The 26020-nt window shown below is 33.7% G+C and overlaps 2 protein-coding genes across 2 annotated transcripts in view; one reads left to right on the plus strand and one right to left on the minus strand.

Annotated features, from left to right (window-relative positions):
* Positions 1-3797: 3797 nt before the first annotated feature.
* LOC115887706 (hemicentin-1) overlaps positions 3798-26020 on the plus strand; it is a 1088837-nt gene continuing 1066614 nt past the window's right edge. Inside the window, exon 1 of the mRNA XM_030907180.1 lies at positions 3798-4071. The gene's annotated coding sequence lies outside the window, so the exon portion shown is untranslated. The remainder of the gene's footprint in view (positions 4072-26020) is intronic.
* LOC115887715 (uncharacterized protein K02A2.6-like) lies at positions 13001-17005 on the minus strand. The gene is made up of 2 exons (XM_030907185.1): positions 16045-17005; positions 13001-15705 (listed from the first exon to the last, which is right to left on the minus strand). Exons 1-2 carry the CDS (start codon positions 16907-16909, stop codon positions 13001-13003), a joined length of 3570 nt encoding a protein of 1189 aa, XP_030763045.1. The 5' UTR covers positions 16910-17005.

The following is a 26020-nucleotide window of genomic DNA, read 5'->3' on the forward strand; positions in this document are numbered from 1 at the left end:
GTTGGTTATGCGGACCCAAGTTATACCTGCTAATTTCCTAATATCATGGTCCCATGTCATGTTTGGTCTTCTTCTAGATCTTTTAATTCCTTGTGGTAATTTTTCATTTTCTGTCATTTAAAAATCATAAATTGTAGCCATTTTTGGTGAAACTGGAAATGACCAAAAACAATTCAATAGGTACGTCAATCAATTTTAATTTATGTCATATACTAACATATCAAATCTTGTTTTGTTATTTGAAAAAATATAAAAGTTATAGGGGTGAGCCGGTTATTATATCTTTAGCAATCCAAGTATGGAAATTTCAACAATATGGTAACCTAATCACTCATAAAACGCTCCAATGCAGATATTGTAAGTGGACAAGTTCATGCTTGACTGCACCCGACTTCTTCACGTTAGCTCGATTCTATATAGTATATTAAGCTCAGTAGTTTTAGGATTTAGATTAGTTCGTACCAGTGGCGGACCAAGCCTGTCGGGGGCCCGGGGCGGCGAAGTTAATGTGTGGTCCCCGGTCTCTTCCGATAAATAATTATATACTTCTAATGCACATTTTGTAAAAATTGAATGACGTATGTATAATGGTTGTAACTACAGTATCTAGATGAGAGATTTTGTGCATATAATTGTTTCACAACGAGATTTATCGATTAAAAATAGTTTCAATATGGTGGCACTTCCGGAAGTTGACAGAAACTTACATTCTCTGTAAAATTTTATGAATTTTGATGTTAAACACTCTATACCTAACGTTAACCGTTTTTGAGAAAAAAAAATATTTATAATTTTTGGAGAAAAAAAACTGTCTGTCAAAAATATGTATATAGCCTAAACGTCATATTTAGTGATTGCTACAGCTACTGAACCATAAAGAGAAGACATGTGGCTATCTATTTCAAAAATTAAATTGTCCGAATGTCATATAATCATGGCCGCAGCTGTCATGGAATTGAGCGATTAAAAAATTATCATAAATCATTTTTTTCAAATGGAAATCCACTTTTTTTATTTCACTCGTGAAAAGTCTTTCTTTACTTTCGTTTTTAAAATTTGTTACTTTTTGATTATACATGTTCCTGTACCTAAAATAAATTGTTTTTAAGTTATTTAAGATTTAGCTTTAAAGCGTATATTTTTCTTGAGTTTAACCAGTAGAGGTTAGTCTGTGCCAGTAGCCTGACAGTATATTATAGATCACCATTTCCAAGCCAACTTTGCGCTGTTTTTTTTCGGTATTAATAAATAATCATACGGTATATTGACAGATGATGGAAATAAATTGTCTGACCGTTTGACACTTAGTATCAAAGGAAGCTAGATAAAATCAAGAAAAATATACATTTTCAAACTAAATTTTAAATAACTTAAAAACGATTTATTTTAAGTATAGGAATATGTACAGTTAAAACGTAATGAATTGAAAAACCTTTTTACTAGTGAAATAAAAAAGTGGGTTTCCATTTGAAAAAAATGATTTATGATAATTTTTTAATCGCTCAATTCCATGACAGCTACCGCCTTTATTATATGAGATTTGAACAATTTAATTTTTGAAATAGATAGCCACTTGTCTTTTCTTTATGTTACAGTGGCTGTGATAATCACTTAATTTGACTTTTAGGCTGTACACATTTTTTGGACAGGTAGCTTTTTTCGTCCAAAAATTTTAAATATTTTTTCTTAAAAATGATTGCAGATTGTTTAACATCAATATTCATAGAATTTTACAGAGAATTTAAGTATGTAATGAAAAATAGGGAGGCACCCATTTAAAATAAGAAAGTTGCTGTCAACTTCCGGTATTTCCGAAGTACCGCCATGTTGAAAATATTTTTAATCAATACGTCTTGTTGTAAAACAATGATGTGCAAAAAAACCTTCGATCTAGATATTGTGGTTCTCTAGAAAATTTCAATGGACGCTCAGCCTGGGACACCCTGTACACTGTAATAATTATAATAAAAGTCAATATAGATATAAATATGTTCAGTATGTACTCATCAGTAGTGCCGTTTTTATGTAGGGACCTGATGGGCGCTAGCCCCCAGAGTATTAAGGGGTATTTTGTAAGTCCTCCAAGATCCGAGGGGCCCCTTCGCTGTCTCAGGCCCGTGGCCCCCGTTATACTAAAGACGGCACTACTCATGATCGGTAAAGAAGTTAGAATATAAGTTATGGTGTGCATTGATTGTAATTTAAAATCTTTATTCAGTAAAAATAAATAATGAAACCATTGAAAAATAACTTAAAAGCTAAAATAAATAAATTCAGTCCCAAAATATATAAAAAATAATAATTATTCGATATTTTAAACAAAGAAAATTACCCCTTAATTTAATTTCCTAAACAGAAAATGCCATTGACAATTGCTGGGGCCTGATAATTGATAATTAAGTAAATATCTGCTTCCATTTATACTGTTTATAATTTGCGTATACGTATGGTTTGCATACTCCACCAACAAACTGCTTCATAACTACTGAACACATATTGGCCTTGTTTGCCAGTTGAATAAAAAAATACTTATTAAAATTCGGAGGCCCCCTAAAAGAAGGGGCCCGGGGCGGACCGCCCCTTCCGTCCCCCCTTAGTCCGCCACTGGTTCGTACTTGAAAACGGTCAGTGATTATTCTGACCGAAACGTTGTATAAGAAAAATAAATAAAGACAATGGAAGTCCCAAATTCTTTTCGTTTCAAGAAACGAGAGAATAAATTTTATGTCGCTGAGACAGCCTGGCAAATGTGCGTTTGTTCCTTGAATTAGGCAATGACAGACCATTGGCAAAGAGCTACATTTTTAAGAGGTTTCAGTTTCCAAATTGCTAGACTTTTAAAAATGATGAGACTGGCGAATGTAACCTAATGATCAGAAGAGGACTACATTAGATCTGAAAAGGTTGCAGTGGAACAAGCTGATAACCACGTCAAAAGTCTAATCTATATCTGCCAATCGAGCACAGCCGTACCGTTCTTTTCTCGAAGGTATTAGCGGCACTTTTCACCACCCTGTAACTTCGTCGTGGATAAAGCAACAATATTAATTTTTACTACACATGAAGACATGCTATAGCTGGCTAGATTACCAAAATATCTAGTAATTATACCTCATAGTTTATGAATTATCGTTTGTCAAATTTCTTTAATTTCGACATTGACTCACTGACTCATCATCAAAATTCTAAGGGGTTACAAACTTCCAATTTTGATTTTTAGGTAGCTTTAAGCTTGTAACCAAAGGAAAAAATGAAAATTATCAAAATATTCTTATGGATTCAAAGTTAGCTGTCTAGCTGCTAACGGTAATTGACTTTCCAGTCGAGAAAAAAGTATAAAACTGGAGTTAACTTGGCAAATGCACGGTATGATACTCTACACTAATTATTTTATTTTATTTTTAAGGGCACTGTTTAGATTTACTTAGTAATCGAAATGGTAGATTATTCTTTTATAATTATGGCGCTGTGTAATTGCCAAGTCATTAAAATTATTACAGAAATAAAGATGACTAATATTGATACTAACAATTTGTAACAAAATTGTTGAATAGGTGCTTAAAGAGAAACTAAATAAAATAAAGTGACTTGGTTTTACATGAGATCTCACGATTTTTTATAGTGGAAGAATTTTGTTGCGAGACTTGGCATTTTTTACATTCTATGTTTTTGAAGGGATATAATCTACAGATTTCCAATCAAGATCCTTCTGAGTTTTTCGACACAATCCGACATCACTGTCCTCCTCTACTTCTCATCTCTTCCTCGTTCAGTCGTCGCATGCTCGCCAGCAGGATCGGACCGTTCCATCCAGCCTCAGCAGGAATACAGCGGCGCATCGGGCAGGAGCATCGCCGTCGCTTATCGCAGGATCCTCCGTCAGTCCTCTGGAATAACTCGAAGCGTCGGGACGCCGCGGAGTATAGCGTCGCGGAGACAAGACAGCGTGTCTCGTGAGTAGCGTCGTTCGTGACGTAGCCGTCATCGGTATACTGTTGTTTTTCGGGTTTTGATTTTTTTTGTGGTGATCTGTTTGGATGAAAGAGTGCAGAAAGTGTGGACTATGTTTCTGTAAGTAGATTTTGTACAAAATGGTAGAAATTGAGATGTTTTGCTGTTTAAATTTTCTCCTGTAACTCTTTGGTTTTACGAAGTGGCATATCTGGATTACTAATATACTCACCGGCACGAAAAACGGGCACCTTAAAATTTTCATGTGTCTTAAAGTAAATAAAGCTATTGAGATGAACCAAAAAATAAACTATCGAGAAGAGATGCACATGATCATTTTTGACTTAGAAAGACATACTAAACATTCAAACAATTTAACTACAAATTGCTATAAATATCATCAAAATCGGTCCATTAGAACACAATATAAAAAACTTAAAAAATATCAAAATTTTAAGGTGTCCGTTTTTCGTGCCGGTGAGTTTGAAACTCATTATCTTTAAAACGAAGCTGACTGTGCTGCTTTAAAACAAATACTTTTTTGTTTTTTACCTCTTCTATAGAATTTTGAAAATGCTAGTTAGGCCTTTTTGCAAGGAAGGCGACGCTTGGTTTAGATAAATTCAAGGATTGACATGTAATTCCCTTATTTATTGACAATCTATGATTTTAATGTAGTGTACAATTTGTGTGTCTCATCGTTTTTGATCCTAGTTCTACAGGGTGTCACCAAAAAAAAGTTACACACCAAAGTTGTGTTTTCTGTAATGGAATAAACTGTATATTAATCAATTTTCGGGTTTTAGGAGAAAAATAATGGTTGTGAGTTATATGACTAAAATGTAAGGTTTTTGACATACATATTTAACATTTTCTAAAAATGAAGAACAAATTTTAAACTTCAATAAAAGCTACCTAAATTGGAATTTACCCGGTATAACCTAATATGTAGTTAAAATAACTTTTGCACCTTAATTCAAATTAAAACCCAATAAGTTATACAGGGTGAGACAAAATTATTTTTGAACATTGGTCACCTTTAAAAGCAAGTTACACATATGTCAAAACCCTTACGTTTTAGGCATATGCGTCTTTAATGAACCTCACCTTTATTTTTTTCCTATGATCCGAAAATAAATTATTTATACGCCCTATATTATTATATAGGGCGTTCCATTGCAAAAAATTGTAGAATTCTATATATTTTTATAAAATACTTTCAATTAACCTACATACATATGATATGCTCCGAAAATTTTATTTTAATATAAACTACACTTCTCCTTGGAGCCTCCTCGTGGAACGAGAAGCTCAACCCTATAGATATCAGAGAAATTACAAAAGTGTACAGGGTGGGTCAAGTTGGACGATTTTATAGGAAAACACCCTTTTCTATAGGAGATAGACGAAAACTAATATCGGTGTCTGGAGTTCAATTTTGATCAAAAACATGATGGTAGAAACCGCACATCGATATTTGTTACCGTTTCGGAGTTACGGGGTGTTTTTCAAAAATGTGCATTTTAAACAAATCGCTGTTACTTGGCCGAAAACGAAATACTCCGACCCAAGGGGCACCTACCCCAGTATCCTTTAGGCAGAAATTTACACTATCGAAAGATGCGTACAATTTATCTTAGATCGAAACAGGAAATTGCCATCCTATTCGATAGGCAAGCAGCACTTAACGCGATCAACTCAGTAACCATCAATTCGAAGTTGGCTAAAGAATGCCTAGAGAAGCTCAACAAATTAGGCAAAGAAAATAAAGTCCTCCTACTCTGGGTTGTGATGATCTAGCTAGGAAAGGAGCGAACACTCCACTAACTGGACCAGAACCGTTCTGTTTTCTAAACGGGAACCAACTGAAAGCGGAACTGAAGAATCTGGAAGACTCCATCCGTAACTTGGAATGGAAAAAGTTCCTCAGAACTTACGACCGAGAAAAATCAAAGGTTTTCCTTGATTTAAGTAAAAACAATCTTCGGATTGTTACGGGGTTTCTAACAGGACACTGTCTCCTCAACGAACACCTCAGTAGGCTGAAGCTGAGAAACAACGGCGAATGCAGATTTTGTGGGGAAAATGGGAAAACACCAAAACACCTTATTACTGAGTGCGCCGAGACGACGACCATTCGTGCCATGAACTTTGGTACATCTGATGTCGAGGATGGAGAGCTGGCCTCTGTGGAGCCGTCTCAGATACTGGCTTTTACTAAAGTCCTGAGACTGTATGATGAGTTATAACTCGTTATAACTCAAGAAAGGGGAACACACAATAGATCTATAAGGTCACGGTGATTAACTCCCCTCCTAAACTTTCTACATTCTACATTCTACTTTTTCGGTTTTGGGCCGCTTATTGTTGATCTGTCCCTAATGGAACTCGAAAACATATTTTTCCACTGACACAAGACGAGGCACCGTCTCAGAACGCTGAAGTTCTCAGCAAATTTTTGCAGCCAATTTCGAGAATAATTTAATAGCTAACCAATTAAGCCGTTGCAATCCCAGCCGTTTGCTGTCGAGGCCGTCGAAGCCGCCGGACTTGAAGTTTTGGTCTTCTTTACACATGTGTTGGTGGAATTACAATTTTTCTTCATTGGTTTTCTACCGATTTCCTTTTGTCTGAAGCCACAATTAAAGCATCGTTTTAAGCAATGTTTCAGTTACTAAGTGGTCACAAGTTACTTGGTCACAAGTTCAAAATACTCGAGATAGTGCTGGACGAAGCTGGTACTAAAGCATTAGTCAGTCACAAGTAATAGCACGCAGAAAGGAAATTCGAACGCCTATGGATTTTTATCTTTGCGGAAGAATAAAGGTTCTTATTTTCTTATTTTTAAATTGCCTATATAATCTAGACAAGAATTAGAAATACTTAGCGGTTATGCAAGGGTATCTCACCCCCACTGAGTTAATGAATTCAGCGAAAAATGTTCAAAAACGGTCCCGTCTGTCCATAACAAAAGACGGTCGACATGTGGAACACCTATAGCGATATCTCATGTCTTGGTTTTGCTATTTATTTTTATTGTTATTAGATATAGCTTAAATGTGTTGATGTTGTTCAATATAGCTTAAATTGTTACAAAATTCTGCATTTCTCAATGCAAATATTATTTTCGTTTTAATTGCTGCTCACTAAGGCTAGAATTTTTTTGCATTATAACTCGCGCGCAGCAAAGCCTCTGTATTCAAAGTGGGCGAATTTTTAAAAACTCTATATCTCCAAGAGGAATCCAGCAAAATACCAAGTATGCTATATTTTTGAAAAGGTAATTTTAAATTCCTTTCAGTGAATTAAAAATATACAGGGTGTCTTACATAAAAAATCAAATTTTCTGTTGATAATTCTTAAATTATTAATTTAAAAAAATCACACTTAAACCATTAAATTCTACGTAATAAGATGCTTTGGAAATATTTTTATAAAAATATCAAATTTTCCATGGCAAAAAAATTACAGTGATTTGTTAAAAATGTACATTTTTCAAAAATCGATGTGCGGTTTTCACCATCATGTTTTTGATAAAAATTGAGCTCCAGAGACTGATATTAGTTTAAGTCTATCTCTTATAGAAAAGGGTGTTTCCCTTTAAAAGCGTCCAATTTGGCATACCCTGTACAGTACTGTACCTAAATCACGAAATAAAGTTTTCTTTAACTAATTTGAATATTTTTAAGTATATAAAAAGTAAATCGTGAGAGTAAGCCCGTGGTTACATTCATTGAATGCGAGTCCGTGCGTTTTTTTTTGGTCGTCCTCGGACGTACACGCAGCAAAAAAACAAAAAATGGTATCTACGCAGGCGGTTACATTGCATCCGAGTTTGCGCGTCCGTGCACGTACGTCAATTTCCGTTGGTCGGATGGAAACAAACTAGTTTGTTTTTTTAATACGTGTACGTCCGAGCGTTCGATTTTTTGTTCTCTGGGTCCAATACATTCCCGAAAAATTTGAATATTTTTTAATACCAGGTTTATTTTTATTTAGGATATATTAATGTTGATGGGAAACATTCTAAAATATTCAAAAAAAATTGACCGGTTGGTGTCTTAATTCACCAAATGCTTTACATATTCATTTTTTCTCCTCTTCTTGTATATGTCGTAGTCTCATAGTGTATTCCGTCTTTTCATGAAGATCCTAGTCACTTTATGAAAAAATCTAACCTAATAACATAGTATAAGGAAACTAGTAGTTTTACTCCTTGTCAAATCCTTTGTTCTTTTTCTGCCACTTTATATGACCTTGTTCTCGCCTCCGTAGCCGACGACGTAGCTGTATAGTCGTGGTCTATTAACTAGGCAAAGTATAGACGTAGTACTCGCCATATTTTTATATTATTATCTATTTCAGAGATTTTCTACGACTTTTTTTTATTTAAAGCAAGTTTAATTTTCTGTAGATAACTGGATTCGGCATAAAATTATGCTATAGTACACTGACTTTATTTAAAGCACACTGCGGTGTTGCCAATCTATTTCTTATTTACTAAAAAACTTTGGTTAAAAACATTATATACGAAAAGTGGTAAAAAACTAGAGTGAATATAACTTTATTAATACTGCTATGTTTTCTTAAACATGAAGGATATCGGAATAAATTCGTCTTAGAAAAATTTACTTTATCTATACAGGATATTTTTATGGCGTCACCAAAATCGTAATATTTAAAAAATGTTATATCTCATTTTTTTAAATGCAACATCTTGTATATTATTTTTCTTTCGGATGTAGAATTAAAAGGTGAACATTTTTTGACAAGACAAAATAGACAAAGATCATATTAGGTGGCTTTGAAAAAAATTTACTGTTGAAAGAGCCATATGTAATATAATACTGCGAATATCTGCGACAGCGGTAAAAATTTAGAAACACTTTAAATTAATAAAAAAATGTTAACATAACAAAATAATAATTAAAAATAATAACATTTAATTAATTTCATAATATCTCAGCTTCTAAAATAAACAAATATAATTAAATGTTAATTGATAATTACTATCAGCTTTCCGATTTACATCCGATGGAAATCTAAAAAGACTCAAAGAACAATTTTTTGAATTATTTCCACAATTAATAGCAGCGCACAGTAAGGCACTCATTTTTTGTCAATCCGTCCCTGTGCTCGGACGCAACGCTCGAACCTCACAGTTCGACGGACCGAATTCAACTGAAACGCTTTGCAACCTGCCAGCTTGCAAAAACTGGCAGAAAATATTTGCGAGAGTGCAACTACTCCTTTCCTTAAACTATGCTAATAACATAACTAAACTCAATTGACGCTTCATGAAGTGACCTAGGATCTTCATGAAAAAACGGAATACACTATGACTACGATATACAGTATATCAATTTTAAAAATTCCCACCCTTAATATCTTTCTTGCAGTTAAAAATATTAAAAATTGGAAAGATACGTCAATTTTATTTGTAAGGGGGACACTTAAAATGAATATTTTTGGCCTTTTTCTTTCAACCCCTTAGGAGGGGGTAGATGTCACCTTTACAATCTTAAATGGGAATGGGGGTCAAGTGGCACATCGTTTTAAAGGGCGTTTAATACTCTTTTCAGTGGTATCCTATTTTATTGTTTTTTATCCAGGAGTTTCCGAATAATCGCGTTTCAAAGGTGCAGAAACAATTGAACGTACCAGATTTTGGGTTTTAGGTTAGTGTTTACACAAAAGTTATTGCAATGGATCTCCTTGTAGTGCAAATGATTAGAAGGTAGGTTACCTCTTACGCTTTACATCTTATAAAAGGTGTTCAAATATTTGTCCATTTTCCCGTAAACAGTAATAAGTCTATTTTCAAACACCTCCCTAGCATTTCGGAAAATTTCACCGGAATTGATTGGCATTCTGCTGTAATTCGCCTTTAAAATCATCAATATCAGTAGATTGTGTTTATAAACAAATGATTTAAGATGTCCCCCCAAAAAAGTCTAAGTAATCTTGAAAGCCATTCAATTGGTCCCCTTCTGCCAATCCATGTACCTGCAAATCTCGTTTAACCACTGTCGGACCGGAAAAAATAATGAGTTGGAGCACCGTCCTGCTGGAATGTTAACAATTCCTCCTGTGAAACTGATTAGAGTTTGCCACTCATTCCAATTTGAGAAAACGTTAATGTTTATGATGTTTCTGTTTATTAGCATTTCAATTTCGACCCCCTAGAAAAAATGTAATGACTACGTCCATATTGCCACCCTAATCTTCTAATTTTTGGCTACAAGGAGATCCACTGCAATAATTTTTGTGTAAACACTAGCCTGAAAACCAAATCTCAAATGCAGGCATGTTTTAATTGTTCTGCATCTTTGAAACGCGATTATTAGAAAATCTCTGAACAAAAAGCAACAAAGTAGGATACCGCTGAAAAGAGAATTAAATGTCCTTTAAAACGATGTGCCATTTGACCCCCATTCCCATTTAAGATTGTAAGGGTGACATCTACCCCTCCTAAGGGGTTGAAAGAAAAACGCCAAAAATATTCATTTAAAGTGTCCCCCATAACAATAAAATTGACGTGTCTTTCCGATTTTTCATATTTTTAACTGCAACAAAGATATTAAGGGTGGGAAGTTTTAAAATTGATACACTGTATATAAATCATTTACCCAACATTTTCTTCATTTCAGAAGTAGTTATTTTAACATTATATCCTCAGACGGCATCAAAATAGTGGCGTCCGTTTTGACAAACTCGACGCACAGGATACCATGAACGCGCATCTAATGTAACCACTAAAATAAAATAGTCGTGCGAGTAAATTCCGTCAGAGCACGCACGTATAAAAAATACGCACGGAGCCGCGTCCAGTGTAACCGCGGGCCAAGTCAAATTATTTCTTTTCAAGTGTTCCAAATTAGCAAAAACGATCGAAAGAATTTCATTAGTTTTCCATCAAAAGCTCGATATCGGTTTTAACAAAACCATTCTATTAAAGAAATCCAACACGAAAAGAAGGTTTTCTCAGAAATAAGAAAGAGAGATAGGCATTGAGCGACGATGAGTTAGTTATAAAAGGGGTCGTTTGCTTTGTCGTCCTCGATTTTAATTGAAAGAAAAATCTTTTGAAAAATTAGTCTTTGAAAGGCGTCCACCGGAGACATTTTCTTTCGAACTGTCTATGTTTGAATTCATTCTTTTCTGATGGTCGTCAGCGAAAGAATTTACGGTAATTCAAGTAATTTTATTTATAATGCTCGTTGGGAAAATTTTATGAAGAATTAAGATATACAGGTTGTTAACTGGACAATTACTTATTGGGGACCAGAATGGCAACACTGCCTAAGCTAAGCTGCCGCCTCGTCCCGTCGCGTCGTCTCTCGACCTCGACGAGCGGGCGGAGTTTGTCATATTTCAACCATAAAGCTGTTGCCGCGAGTAATAAACAAATTAACAACCTGTATATAGATTTCTTATTAATAAGCCCCAAGAGATTTGGTACCTTAGTATCATAAATCAGGATTGATTGACGTATTCAATTGTTTTCGGTCACTTCCTGTTTCATCGGTAATAACTACAACTTTTCGCATAGATATGGTTTATTTGACATTGTAACATGCGGTTTATATCGACAATTTGTCTCGAAATACTAAGTGTTTGGTATCAAATTATTTGCAAAAAAATGCTTTTTCGAAACATGGTAAAGAGCCATCCTCGTTCCATTAGAAAAAATTAGATATGATTAAAAATACTATTTGAGCATATTTTAACCGACCATGATAAGATATGAAAAATATTAAACGGTCGAATCAATTTTTCCACGGCTCCGTGATTAAAAATTAGTGTTTTTACCACAGCCATGGCAAATTTTAAATACGATTTCTTAAGCGAAAATGTCAAAAGTTGACATGTGACATGTCATTCCATTCAGAGTGTCATTTTCCATCGAATAAAGTAAAAAAAAATTATACCGAGGGTGCCGTTTAAAAATCAAAAGTTGTAGTCATTTCCGGTGAAACAGGAAGTGACCGAAAACAATTGAATACGTCAATCAATCCTAATTTATGTCGTATACTAACATACCAAATCTCGTTTTTTATCTAAAAAATACAAAAGTTACAGAGGTGAGCCACTTTTGAGAAACATCCGGTGTGTAATACTTTTAGAAAGGTCATAAACAAGGCGAATAAAATAAAAAATATTATATAGAATGCCCCATTTAAAAACATAAGTTTGTTTTACTTATTCCATTGGATTATATACGTGAAAAACTCTACGAGGATTCCAGTTGGCTAACTAGAAAATTATGTCACGAACTTCACAGCTTAAATTATGCGGGCCAAACAGATAAACAAGCTAATAATCGGTTTAATTGAACCCATTGTATGTTAAGAATGTTAAATTATGCACTCTAAATATACGAGACGGTCCTTAAGATGGTCTAGAGATCTGTTTTAATTCGTTTATATTTAAGTATTATTATTAAAAATGTTTTTCTTAGTTATTTTCTTTCGTTTATGATTTTTTTAAATATGTTTATTTAAATGTATCGGTTTTAAGATTCTACGTATAACTAAATTTTTAATGCAATATTACATATACAGAGAAGACCAGGCTACTAGTAACATAGCAAGTTGCCGGACGAATTTACGTTTACCCGTTTTGCGTTCGTACTCGAGAGTCACTGCCGGCTAGTCGGCTGGTCAGGCAGGACGCAGTTGCAGTTGTGCTTGGACGGGTCGGTCGTGACAGGCTAGGAATATGACGTGAGGAGTGCCGTGTATTTATTATTTTCATTTTAAGTGTTTACCTTCACTTAAGGTAACATTTAAAATAAAAATACTTAAATATTTATTATTTGAGTGTGTTTACAAGCCAAAACTAAAAATAAATAAATTCTCTAAACCCCAAAAAAACTATAATATTACTCTAAATAAAAAAAAAAGTTATAACAAGTGTTTTATTTCTCTGTATTTTTACTAATAAAAATACAACGTTTATTAAACTAAGTTTATTAAACTATTAAACATCTAAAAAGCTATCTAAAAGCTCTTTATTCTATTCATATCTCTTAACTGTCAATCAGAGGTTATGTCATATCAAAGATGCTACAGATTAAACCTAACATATAATAATCCATAGATACAACATCTCCCTTCTTAAAATAATTGGTAATCTTTAAATTTAACCAGTTTTTAATTTGTCTTTTTGGACGCTCATTTTCTTGATGTACGGACACTATCTCGGATGAACTATCACAGTTTTGATCCGCACTGTCACAACAAGTATTTTGATCAATCACTGAACCACTTTCAGAACTTTTTAAATGGGAACTATTTCTACGTACAATAGCGCCTCTTGAGTCTTTGACAATATAAGACCTAGGTGAGTCAGGAACAGGTTTAACAATCTGACCTGCCTCCCACTCGTTATTATTTTGATTCTGAATCACAACAAATTGGCCTTCATTAAAACTGTTCCGAACTTTACAATTTAAATCATAGTATTTTTTATCTAACTCTCTTTTCCTACAAATCTCATTTTTAATATTAGAATTATTATAACTATTTGGTAACAATTTATTTTCATCAATAGGGATTTTAGTTTTTAAGTTTCGTCCCATTAGCAATTGTGAAGGAGTCAGGTTCAGCCCTACAATAGGAGTAGTGCGATAATTTAGCAAGCTTAACATTAAATCTTGATCTTTACGAAGCATCATTTTTGCTATTCCAACACCTTTCTCTGCAAGTCCATTGGACTTGGGGTAATGAGGACTACTTGTGCATATTTTGAAATTCCATTGCTTGGCAAACTGTCTGCATTCATATGAGTTGTATGGCATGTTATCTGAAATTAACTCATCAGGTATACCATGTATTGAAAATATCTCTTTCAGTGCATTAATCACATCATATGATGTTTTTCCTTTCATTTGTTTAATCTCTAGCCATTTTGAATAATAATCCATGAGAATCAGATAACTTTTGCCTCCATAGTCACATATATCACTAGCAACTTTTTTAAATGGTCTATTAGGTATCTCATGTGGTATCATTGGTTCTTTACAGAGTTTTGGTGAATATCTCTCACAAATTTGACAATTTCTTATTAACTTTTCTATCTCAGCATTCATATTTACCCAATATAACATTTCTTTGGCTCTTTGTTTGGTCTTTGTCATTCCAAAATGTGTTTCATGTAAAAGATCTAACATGTCTTGTATTAATGTTCTTGGAACTATCAATCTGTCCTTTAATAATAATAAGTTATTTGATAATGTTATATCATTTTGATATTGCCAGTATGGTCTTAAAGAATTTGGTATCATCTTAAAATATTTAGGCCATCCATTTTTTATATACTCTATTAACTTACTTAGGTCACTATCATGCTGTATAGCTTTCTCAAATTGAGCTCTTCTCTCCTCAGATATACTAAAATGCTTCTCAATACTATGCACTATCTCTTTCATATCTGGATCATCTTGTACTTCATCTTTAATATATGACCTTGACAACAAATCAGCAATATACATATGTTTACCTGGACAATATTCAAAATTTAGATTATATCTAATTAGTTTCAACTTGAGTCTTTGTAACCTTGGTGATGGTACTTTGCTTAAGTCTTTCTTCATTATTCCCAACAATGGTTTATTATCAGTTATAATTTTGACATCTCTGCCATAAATAAAATGATGAAATTTACTTACAGCAAATACCACAGCAAGCAATTCTTTTTCACACTGTGAATAATTCTTTTCAGCTGCTGTTAGTGACCTTGAACCATGATATGTTGGTTTGTCCTGCATTAAGCAACAACCCAATCCATCTTTTGACGCATCTGTCTGAATAACTATAGGTTTGTCACTTTGAAATGTCCCTAGTACAAGATCACTAGCTAGTATGTCTTTTAATTTATTTAATACTTCTGTATGTTTTTGATTCCACTGAAAATGTACGTCTTTACGCAATAACTCTCTTATTGGACTTGTTACTTTTGCAAAATTAGGAATAAATCCTCTCAAATAATTTAACATTCCGAGAACTCTCTGTAACTCTTTCAAGTTAGTCGGATTTTCTATAGCCTGAATTGCCTTTACTCTATCTTTACTCGGTTTCATTCCGTCTTTGCAAAAAACATGTCCAACGTAATTTACTTCGTTTACTTTATACTGTAACTTTGTTTGATTAAATTTTATATTTAGCATTTGTGCTCTTTCTATCACCTTTTTCAGTATAGCGTCATGCTCTTGTTCAGTATTTGCTGCTATCAACAAATCATCAAAATATATTATAACACCTTCTATATCCCCAAAATTTTCCTCATTTACTTTTTGAAAATACTCAGGAGCATTAGTAAGCCCAAAGGGTAGTCTCAAAAATTTATAGCAACCAAACACTGTACTGAACGTGCACAACTCACTTGATTTGTGATCTAATTCAACTTGATAAAAACCATCCTTGAAATCTAATACAGTAAACCAACTTTTATTACACAATTTTGAACTTATATCCTCTATTGTGGGAATAGTATAAAAATTTCTTTGTATGGCCTTGTTCAAATCCTGAGGATTTAAACATAGCCGTAAACTGCCATTAGATTTCTCGATTATAACAAGATTGCTTACCCAATCTCCTGGACTATCTGTTTTGCTAATTATACCTTTCTGTTCTAGCTCATTCAATGTTTTTCTTAACTCCTCCTTAATTGCTAATGGTACTCTCCTTGCTGGATGTGCTACAGGTTGACAACACTTTTTAAGCTTTATCGAACACTTTTGAGGACATTTACCTACACCAGTAAAAATTGACTTATTATTTTGAATAAACAATTCTTTACTAGACACTACTGAATCTATGCTTTTAATAAAACCTAGCATATTAGAAGTTTTCAAACCTAATATTGGCTCAGACTTAACATCGGCTACTACTAACGTTAATTTTTCTTTTAACTTGTCATTAAAAATATTAACAGTTATCTGGCCAATAGGCTTGATTTTAAACCCCCCATATGCTTCAAGTATGATATTACATGACTCTAATTTCTTATCATTTAAATGACTCTTATATAATTTTAATGGTAAAATGTCTACTTCACTACCTGTATCTATCTTAAATCTAACAATGTTACCTTTAATGTCCACTTCTTTATATAGTGCTTTACAGTTTTGTGTGTTAATAGAATTTACAAAAAATTTATCAACATTTACATTGTCATCACCCTTTTCTTTTGATACCTCCTTAACCTCTTTCTTGACCGGTTTTCTGGTACATGCCTTTGCAAAATGATTGACTAGGCCACACTTAAAACACTTCTGCCCATATGCCTTGCACTGTTTTGGTCCATGCTTCGAGAGACATTTCCTACAATCAAACTTATTACCTTCATTTTTCTTCAGCTTATTTTCTTTTTCGTATCCTCTTCTCTCTTCTTTTCTAACTCCATATACTTGCTTTTGATCTTTCTGTACTTCATCAATTTGAAGCTTTGATATTTCAGCAACTCGACATTCGTTTATTGCTTTTTCTAAATTTAAGTCTTCACGAGTCAACAATCTTTCTTGTAGTCTCAAATTTGTGATTCCCAAGACAATCCTGTCTCTTATTAGCGAGTCTTTTTGCTCATTGAACTCGCAGCTTTCCGCTAGTTTCTTCAGATCTGTCACAAATTTGTCGATCCCTTCACCCTCTTCTTGTTTACGTGAGAAGAACATATATCTTTCATATATAACGTTTTTTTTCGGATTACAATATTTCCCAAACTCGTCTATGACCTTCTGGTATTGTTTCTTTTCAGCTTCATTAAGTGAAAACGTATTGTAGACATTTATCGCCTCTTGACCCATACAATTTAACAACAAAGCTACTTTTACTTCATCTTGTACTTCTTGTTTCCCTTTGGCCAGTAAGAAAATTTCAAAATTTTGTTTAAATAACTTGAAATTTTCGCTTATATTTCCCGTAAACTTCATCTGCTCCGGCAGCCTCACGTCCATTTTTGATTCTTTTTTCAACGTGTTTACCACAGTGACTACCAACTTCCTGAAATATTCTTACAATCCTTGACTTTTTTGGCTTCTTTTCTCGCTGGCTTTTATTTTTCCGCTGCCACCATGTTTTTTTCTCTGTATTTTTACTAATAAAAATACAACGTTTATTAAACTAAGTTTATTAAACTATTAAACATCTGAGAACAATACAAAACAACATTCTGTTAAGCAATATCTAACTTAACTGTCAATCAGGGTTATGTCATATCAAGATGCTACAGATTAAACCTAACATATAATAATCCATAGATACAACAACAAGTGTTCAAAAAGACTACCTTCTTGTGATAGACAGAAGCCTAGGCGGTCGTAAAATCCCCGTCTGACATTGGCTAACATATTAGGGCTAATAGTTTGGAAAGCCTCTCGTATTTTTACTTGAAGCTCATCCAGATTATTAGCCTATTGTGACTCATACACTTTGGATTTACATAACCCACAAAAGAAATCATTGGAGAAAAGATCTGGTGATCTGGCAGGCCACAAAATAGTCCCTTGTCCACTAATTAAAAGGTTGGAAAAAGTATTGTTCAAATATTCTTGAACAATACGGGCATTGTGGGCAGGGCAACCACCTCAGCAATTTGATTACTTGAAAACGTGGGATTTTGATCCGCTGTAGCACAAATGAACACTTGCTTTAACTCCTGTTGTTCATTAATCAACACATCAGGCTTTTTGTGTTTTTGTGGGGACACGCACCCATGTGTTTCAAAATTATTATTAATTATATAAATAATAAAATAAATTAATAACTCTTGATATTGTAGATTAAGATGGAATTGGCATGTTTACAATAGTTTGTGGAAAAATTGTTTGTATATCCCGATAAGACCTATTTTGGAAATACCATTTTACAATTTGAATTTAAACTTCATAAACATCCATTATTTTACTTAAAAAATAAATTTTACACGAGAACTGTCAAAGAAGGGTACGTATTCGTTTTGGCTATTAAAACACGAATAAAGCCTAATTCTGAAACATTCTTATCACATATCGACCTATTTTATTTTTAGCGCATTTTTCGCCTGCTTTTATCCGGCGGACGGGTATACGCTAATTCGTCCGGTTATGCCTATGTTACTACCACGGTGATCCGGTCTGTATATAAAAAATATATTAAATTTATAGTTCATGTCTGGCTTGAATTTTTGCAATTTTATAGATAAACGCGGCAATATCGATTTTTTTTCTCGCATTCCTTCTGTAGCTTCAGATCCGCTGGCCAAACAGTACTTGTCGTAATTCGTCCTGTTCTGCCTATGTTACTACTACGATGGTCCGGTCTGTATAAAATACCATACGATCGAAAAAAGGCATTAGAGATTATTTAGACACGAAGATCGATCAGAATGTTATCGATTGTCATTTCCAAGTTAACTGGACGCTGTTTTTTTTTATCATACAATTGTAATATGCCCAATTTGAATGTTTTTGAATACTAGTAATCAGTGTGATAAAAAATTGTTATTAGCGCCATTTTTTCTGAAGTTGGTAGGCTCGAAATTGGTAGAAGAATTTTAGAGAGATGTAGAAATAGATATTGTAAATATCGTTTGATCGAAAAAGTTATTTATTAAAAACTGACATAAAACTTCCTCCAAAATTACCACTAATCATAAAAAGATTAAAACAGGATATAACGTTTCCAGACACAGAAATCTATTTCCAAAATATTTTTTTCTGGAATTTTAAATTACACTGTTTAAAATAATTCACTTAGTGTAAACTTAGTGTAAAATAAATTACAAGCTTTTTTAAAACTAACTGGCAGTAAGCGCCATTAAAAAATAAACAAGTACGGACCAAATGTAATTGCCGTTTAGGGCTTGACCGCGCCAAATTACCAGTTGTCCCCTGACCTTTTCGATCGTATATGGTATATTTGAGTTTAGGAGGCTAGAAAGTTGTACAAAATAATTTGATTATTTAGATATATAATTATTATTAGTGTTGTAAAATAATAGAAAATTTATTTTGGAGGACGTTTTCAGTGAATGAACGACAATAAATGAGCAAAATCAGCAAATATCAAAAATTTGAAGTGGCGTAAAATAGGATTGAAAAATCACTTTATTAAATTTTAATCTAAATTTCTCGATTTTCTTATTATTCTCGAAAAAAAACAGAATTTGAGAACATTTAGAACAAAATGATGAAAAAAAGTGAAAATAAGCGAATTAACCATACATATTGCAGTTTGTAAATTAAAACTGCAAATCAGTATATCTACAGTATACGGATTATCTTTTCAAGGAAATTTTTTTATTATTGTCATTTGCAAGAAATGCATTATTCATAAAAATCTTTGCTTGTTTAAATAGTTAATCTCGTTATACTTTCTAAATTTCCATACCGTTTTAGAAAATAAAAGAACATGAAAATATACATGACGTCCCAAAAATCAACAGGCGTTTTATGGTAATACCATTTTGATTTCATTCTTTGATAGATGGTCATTATTAATTTTAATTAACGTCATATTTTGCAGTTATTAAAAGTATTATATTTTCCTAATAACCTAACTAAATAAATTTTGTTTTTAAAATTTTAATACAGCCAAAAAATATGACGTTAATTAACATTCTATCGTAAAATCTATCAAAGAATAAAAACAGAAATTATTATCATAGAAACGCTTTTGATTTTTGGAACTTTGGAAATTAACGCGTATTTTTCGTGTTTTTTTAATTTTCTCTAAAACGATATGGAAATTTGGAAAAGTAAGCGGGATTAACCATTCTAGAACAAGCAAAATTTTTATGAAAGAATGCACTTTCTGTAAAATTTCAATAATAAAAAGTTTTTCCCTTGTTAGGACAACCACCGGGTAATAAAGTAATAAAATATAAAGACATACTGTATATAATTGAGGTATTATAATATTACACCGAGGAATCGAGAGTCTAATTTCGATGACAAAGATCAATACTAGGTATTTCTAAACTTTTTTAGACTTGTCTGTGGTATAAAAATCAGTAAATCTCCGCAAGAGACTCCCGAACGTTATGATTCTGACGGCGCATCGGTCGAATGTCCTCCGACCCTTGTCCTTCATCCTCCGATCAATTATTAACCCCAGGAGGTCCATGGGCGGCGTGTCAAGCGATGGGGTTTCGTGGGGCGCTCGCTACTCAGTTTCTCCATTAAAATAACACGAAGCAACGCGGACGGGTTTAGTTTCGAGCCGTTTTCCCCTTTTAATGGAAAGGCATAATGAGCGGAAGGGTTGCGGGGAACGATCGATTTTTTGCGAAATTCAGATTTCAGATTTCAAATTTTTTTTCCGAAATTTTTTTTGGAAAATTTGGAATTTTTTGAAAATTTTTTTTAGATTTGGAATTTTTAGTTCACGAGATTAAAAACATAATTTGATAATATGGAAACGTGCATTAGTATATAGCTTAAATTTACATGAAAGAAAATCAAGAAAAGATCCAGCGGTTCTCAAATTTTAACGAAATATTTTTTGTAAATTTTCAAGTAAAATGTATGTAATTCGTTATTTTGGACTTATTTGAAAAACGCTAAAATGAAAAAATGTTTCTTTGACGGGTTTACCACCCTTCACTTTGCCCTTATTTTTGGGCACCCTGTATATTCTCTCTGGATATCTCGTTTTATTACAAAGTGTGGAACCTTTATTAACTGACGAAAGTGGGTACTAGAAACTATTTTTGCAAATCCATCCCTAAGAGGGTAAGAGGTAGTGGAAAGTTTTTGCAAAAATTTGTTCAAATCAAATTTAAATTGATATTGCACAGAGGTTTCTCAGGTGACATGGTGAGTAATTGTGCTCAAGGAGCAATTTCTGGAAATTTGCATGTCATAAAAGGGTGAAATGAGAGTAAAATGTTCTACATAAAAAAATTAAAATCTGTCCCTCAATTAAGAGCATTTTTTGAAGCAATGGATCGCATTTTCGTTCATTTTTTAAATTTCAATCTAGGAGTGCCATGGCTGTGTTAAACACTAATTTTTAATCAAAAGTTTGGGAAAAATAGATTTGCTCGTCTAATTTTTCGTGTCTTGTCCTGGTCGGTTAAAAGATGCCCAAATCGTATTTTTAATCATATCTCAATTTTCAAATGTAATAAAGGGTGGCTCATTAGCATATTTGGAAAACATTTTTACAGATAATTTGGTACCGCACACTTGGTATTTCGAGTTAAATTGTCGTTATAAATCACATGTTACAATTTCAAAAACCATATGCGAATATGTCAAAAGTTATGACCTCATTCCATTCAGAGTGTCATTTTCTGTAGATAAAGTAAAATAAACCAGAAGGTGCCATTTAAAAATCAAAGGTTTTTAGACATTTCCGGTGAAACAAGGAGTGACAAAAAACAATTGAATACGTCAATCAATCTAATTTATGTCATATACTAACATAAATTAGCAAATTTCGTTTTTTATCTAAAAAAAATAAAAAAATTATAGGGGTGAACCACTTTTTGAGACGCATCCGGTATACAAACAAATATATATACAGTGCCATAACCATTGTAATATTAAAGATTAACAAATTATACCTGAAATTTGCAGTAAACAGGCAGTTCTAAACAGTTTTCTAAGAAGGAAAATTTAAAATATACTACAACACTATTTATTTAAACCAAAAACTCGTATGCAAAACTAAGTGTCCAAACGAATGACAGTATCAGAAATAAATAATAAATGCGGCAATTTGACATTTTTGCAACAGAGCTACCACCTGAATCCCCAGCGCGAAATTTAAATTCCAGTTGGTCAACACTGCGCCGAATATGTCCATGAATTTAGCAACAATAATTTAAAATCCTTGCCGCGTCATTAAATAACTAAAGTTTAATTGATATGGAATACAGTAAAGTACGCTGTAGATTTTTAGAGAGAGTTCAATTTTAACAAGTAAGAATTATATTAATATGAAACCACTGAAATCTTCTTGGTGTTTTACTGTACGGTTCAGCGTTATTTCGTCAGTTTTTGAAATCAATAATGTCTTTTCGCCTCTTTAAATAAGTACCCGGGAAAAAGAAAAAACTAGCAACATCATTTAACCTTTCCACCGAAATAAAGCGATCTACCGCCCCATCTGCCTCGGCGGACAAAAACCATCATAAATCATTCTTAAGACGAGCTGGCAAAAACCACCCTTCCAGCCTTTACGCTCCTTCACCCATCACGAAACCTTCATTAAACGCCAAATTTCAATAATCAGGCCTGCCTTGGATCCGCGTGCTCATATATATGCTCGGGATTACTGGGGTTTAGCGTTGAAGGGTATTATGTAACACTGTACCAATTTGGCCAACTAAGACTACCTCAGAAACTCTTGTCGTGTATAACTTTGGGAGAAAAATTCTAATGAGTAAATCGACCAGAGAAATCGCTGAAATTATTTTCAAGTTCGAAAAATGTCCGCTTAGGGGCGTTTCTCTGACAAGCCAATCACAAAACAGGGTTTTCTCAAAAATATATGCAGGTAAACAGGTATTTCAAATATTACTGTGTAATCATCGATAAATTTGTAATATTTGATATAAACGTTCTATATCATAAAATAAAGTGGTGGGGGAAGGTTAAACTATCTTTATTAAAATAAGGATAACTCTGGTTTTGGGTTAACCGATTTAAACAAACTAGGGCTCGTTTAAGAGCTTTTCTTCCTTGATGATATCAGTATAAATTTTGTTTCCATAATTTTTTTCGTGGTAGCTAGAGGGCGCCGTTTGACATCATAACAGATATTGCTTGCGCTTTCATGAGAAATTTAAATAGGAGACTATATTTCTCTTTGCACAGTTAAATAGGCACAACATTTCCAAAATAGCAGCAAATTTTCAAACCAAACCGCAACTTTCTATCTTGTCTCTAATCAGGAAATATTAAAGAGAACAAATCATGATAGGCTGCCGTTTAGGATTATATGGTCTAAAAATTATAGTCTTCTAGAAACAAAGAGATATAAAAAGAGGTAAATGGTAACGTCAAAATATGAAAACGTTTAAGTTCATTTCATGCATTCGATTTTCAGATGTTTTCTTAAAAAAGACGTCATTTTAAGTTTTTTAAATTTTTAAACGTGTTTATGTAACATTATCGTCCATTCACATAATTTTTACAGTGCTTAGTTAATTATACGTAAGTAGTTCTCAGATTAAAATGTCAGAAGTCGGACAATCAATAATTTTATTAAATTTTCTGAATGTTGTGCCGCCATTTTGCTTTTATCAATAAAAAATTTCGTATGACCGAAAACTAGGGGTTTATTTCATATAACGTCATTTAGCTAACCAAAACTTATCAAAGGTTAGGTCATTTGCGAGTGTAAATAAATATGGCACTCATGTTGGAGAAGTTGGCCTCCAGTGAAAAGACATCCAGAACATTCCTCCAAAGAACATTAAAAGTAACCTACCAATGAAAAAAGTCTAGTTCGACGCAGACTGACCATTCGGATAACAAGGATACACTGGTGGGCACTGCTTCTCCAAATACCATTCAAATACCACACCTCACAGATTGCCCAAGAAAGACTGGCATTATGATAGTGTCCAAATCCACACTCCTTGTACAGCAAACCAGCTTGCACACTATGCCAAGGAAAAGCTTCGAACTACTGACTTTATCCGATGCTCCACTTGTGAAAAATAAGACAGTTCACACTCTGACTTCAAAATTGGTGTGCAGAACAAGAGCCACCTTGAGCAGCTGAAGGACATAGGTGTATGTGGCCGCCAGGTATGAAATAGTCACTGCCAATTCTTTTACAAGACCTTTAAAGATATCGCCGCCAGCACCAGGTACTTCGTCCACAGGCTGTAAACACATCTTATCAACACTGTTGACATCCGAAGTCTACCTACCTTGCTCAGACTCGACATCCCGTAAATATGCCAGGGAGGTCAAATCTGTTAGATTTCTTCTGACAAAGGAGGCTATTGCTCTTAATAAGTCTCTTGGGCTGAAAATGTGGAAATGGTTTGTGGATGAAGGTGCGAGGATGGCGGGCTACATGGACCCGTTGACTCCGCCATAGTTCGGATGACGCAAAATTCGGATGAGGCAGGTGGGCGTTGTTGCTAGCTAGACTGAGGGCCCTTCCATGTAAAACCTATTCAGCTATTCTCGCCTATCTCCACGATGTATAAGTGTGTTTTGAAGGGGTACACCAACACCAGCATCAAATTATATATGGTCTCAGGGACTTCCTAGTGACGCGGATTCCCTAAATAGGATATATTATCAACTACAACGTATATAGTATTGACTCAGCTGAAGTGGTTCTGATGCTTTCTGCCTTCAGGTCCTCCTTTTCAGCAGGCTTCAACAGCTTCAGAGAATTAGGGAAAGTCATAGCAAGCATTTCTTAATGGCTCCAAATAAAAAATAAAAATAATTTTTTTAGGTGAAATGACGCGAACAGAGGATCAAGTAACCTCCCTGAAAAACTAGACGATAACAAGCTTAGTGTTTTTAATTAATATTCGATTCCTTAAGACATAAAACGGATGAATATATCTTTTTAAGTACCAGAAATTGTTGCTATAACTTCGAACATCAGTTAAATATGGATGACCTGTATTTGTCAAAAAATTACACTACAGTAACTAAGATTCAATAAGTAACTCATCTAATGGAGGTACTATGATAATATCTAACGACTTTACGGCAGGAACTAAGTTCGATACTCTAATATCCGAAAATTTTTTGAATTTTCCGTCGGTTATCATAATGCTTTTGACCTTTATATTGTTATTTGTATTTACAGAACACCTGACGCTGACGTGCATATTTTCAGTAAAAATTGCTAAGTTTGCTTGAATCCTACCTATAAAGAAATTAATTTTGTGTGGCGATCTAAAGATTGACTTTTCAGTGTGTGCAGCTAGGGAGTCTCTCAGTTCATTTTCATTCTTTTGGTATACTCATGCATGTTGACTCACCAACTAGAATAACTAAAACTGGCTCTAGTACTATAGATTATGTCGTGTTGTCTTTGACCAGAAATTCGTTGAGCTGTAGAGGTCCTTCACTCAGGTTTCTCTGATCATGAGGCAGTATTGACAACGTTTGCCACATTCCAGAAAAATACCTCGCGCAAATTGGGCCGTATTTTTCGGATAAAAATTTTCTAAATTTTCACCACCTGTGCACATGTCTAACAACTGAGTGAGTTGTCCTCTCGACTGACGTCGATTCGATTTTCTGAATTTATAAATACCTTGTAATTTGGCGTGCAAGGCGCGTTTCCTCTTAGGCCCATCAAAAGTAAGCAAGGTATACCCTGGTCTTACGACCGCTTGCGTATCTGCAGAACATGCGCTCATTATCTCACCTTAAAAATTCACAGACAGCGTTTTCTTTCATAATTACGTAAACTTTATAGAAGGGTTTATCGTAAGACTATAAAAGCTGCCAAGGACATTTATTATAATGGGAGGCTAGCCAAATCGGTAATGTTGCTAAAGAGACTTGGGCTATTGTAAATGACTTAGGAATAGACTTCTTCGTCTGGCACAGTCTTTAATTCACCTGAAGATTTAAACACTTACTTTGTTAATGTGGCTAAAGGCAGTGAACACCATAACTCCTTCTCATGATTCACCTTCATGTCTCCCTAAAGCAAATGAGAATTTACAGTTTCTTCTTCGCCGTAGCATTAGACTCCGTAGTATAAAAGTATTAAAAATAAATTCTCATCTGGGACTGATGGAGCACTCTCAAATGTTCTCTGAACTTCCGGAATGCACATTAATCTATCTTACTACTTTAATTAATGAATCATTCCAAAAGGAGTTTTCAAACTGCCTTAAGACAGCAATAATTATTCCTCTCTGCATAAAGAGGAGGGAGATAAAAGTCAAGCTTCGAATATCCTTAATTGCTCTCCTGCCCACATTATCTTATCTATCTATATATATATATATATATATATATATATATATATGCTATATATATATATATATATATATATATAAACTCTAGTCATTTGATTACTGTGTATAGGGATTTTAACGTGTAAGACAGAATAATATAAATGACCAGTTGACAGACAGAGATAGC

Source organism: Sitophilus oryzae, unplaced genomic scaffold (genome assembly GCF_002938485.1).
Source record: "Sitophilus oryzae breed Bouriz unplaced genomic scaffold, Soryzae_2.0 scaffold_610_pilon_pilon, whole genome shotgun sequence".
Taxonomy (NCBI): domain Eukaryota; kingdom Metazoa; phylum Arthropoda; class Insecta; order Coleoptera; family Curculionidae; genus Sitophilus; species Sitophilus oryzae.

Excerpts from the sequence above, each read along its gene's own strand:
- LOC115887715 (XM_030907185.1), bottom strand. The coding sequence starts at position 16,909 with ATGGACGTGAGGCTGCCGGAGCAGATGAAGTTTACGGGAAATATAAGC. Across the intron at positions 15,706-16,044 it reads TAAAGAAGTGGACATTAAAG|GTAAATGTCCTCAAAAGTGT; the intron begins GTAACATTGTTA and ends TTACTGGTGTAG.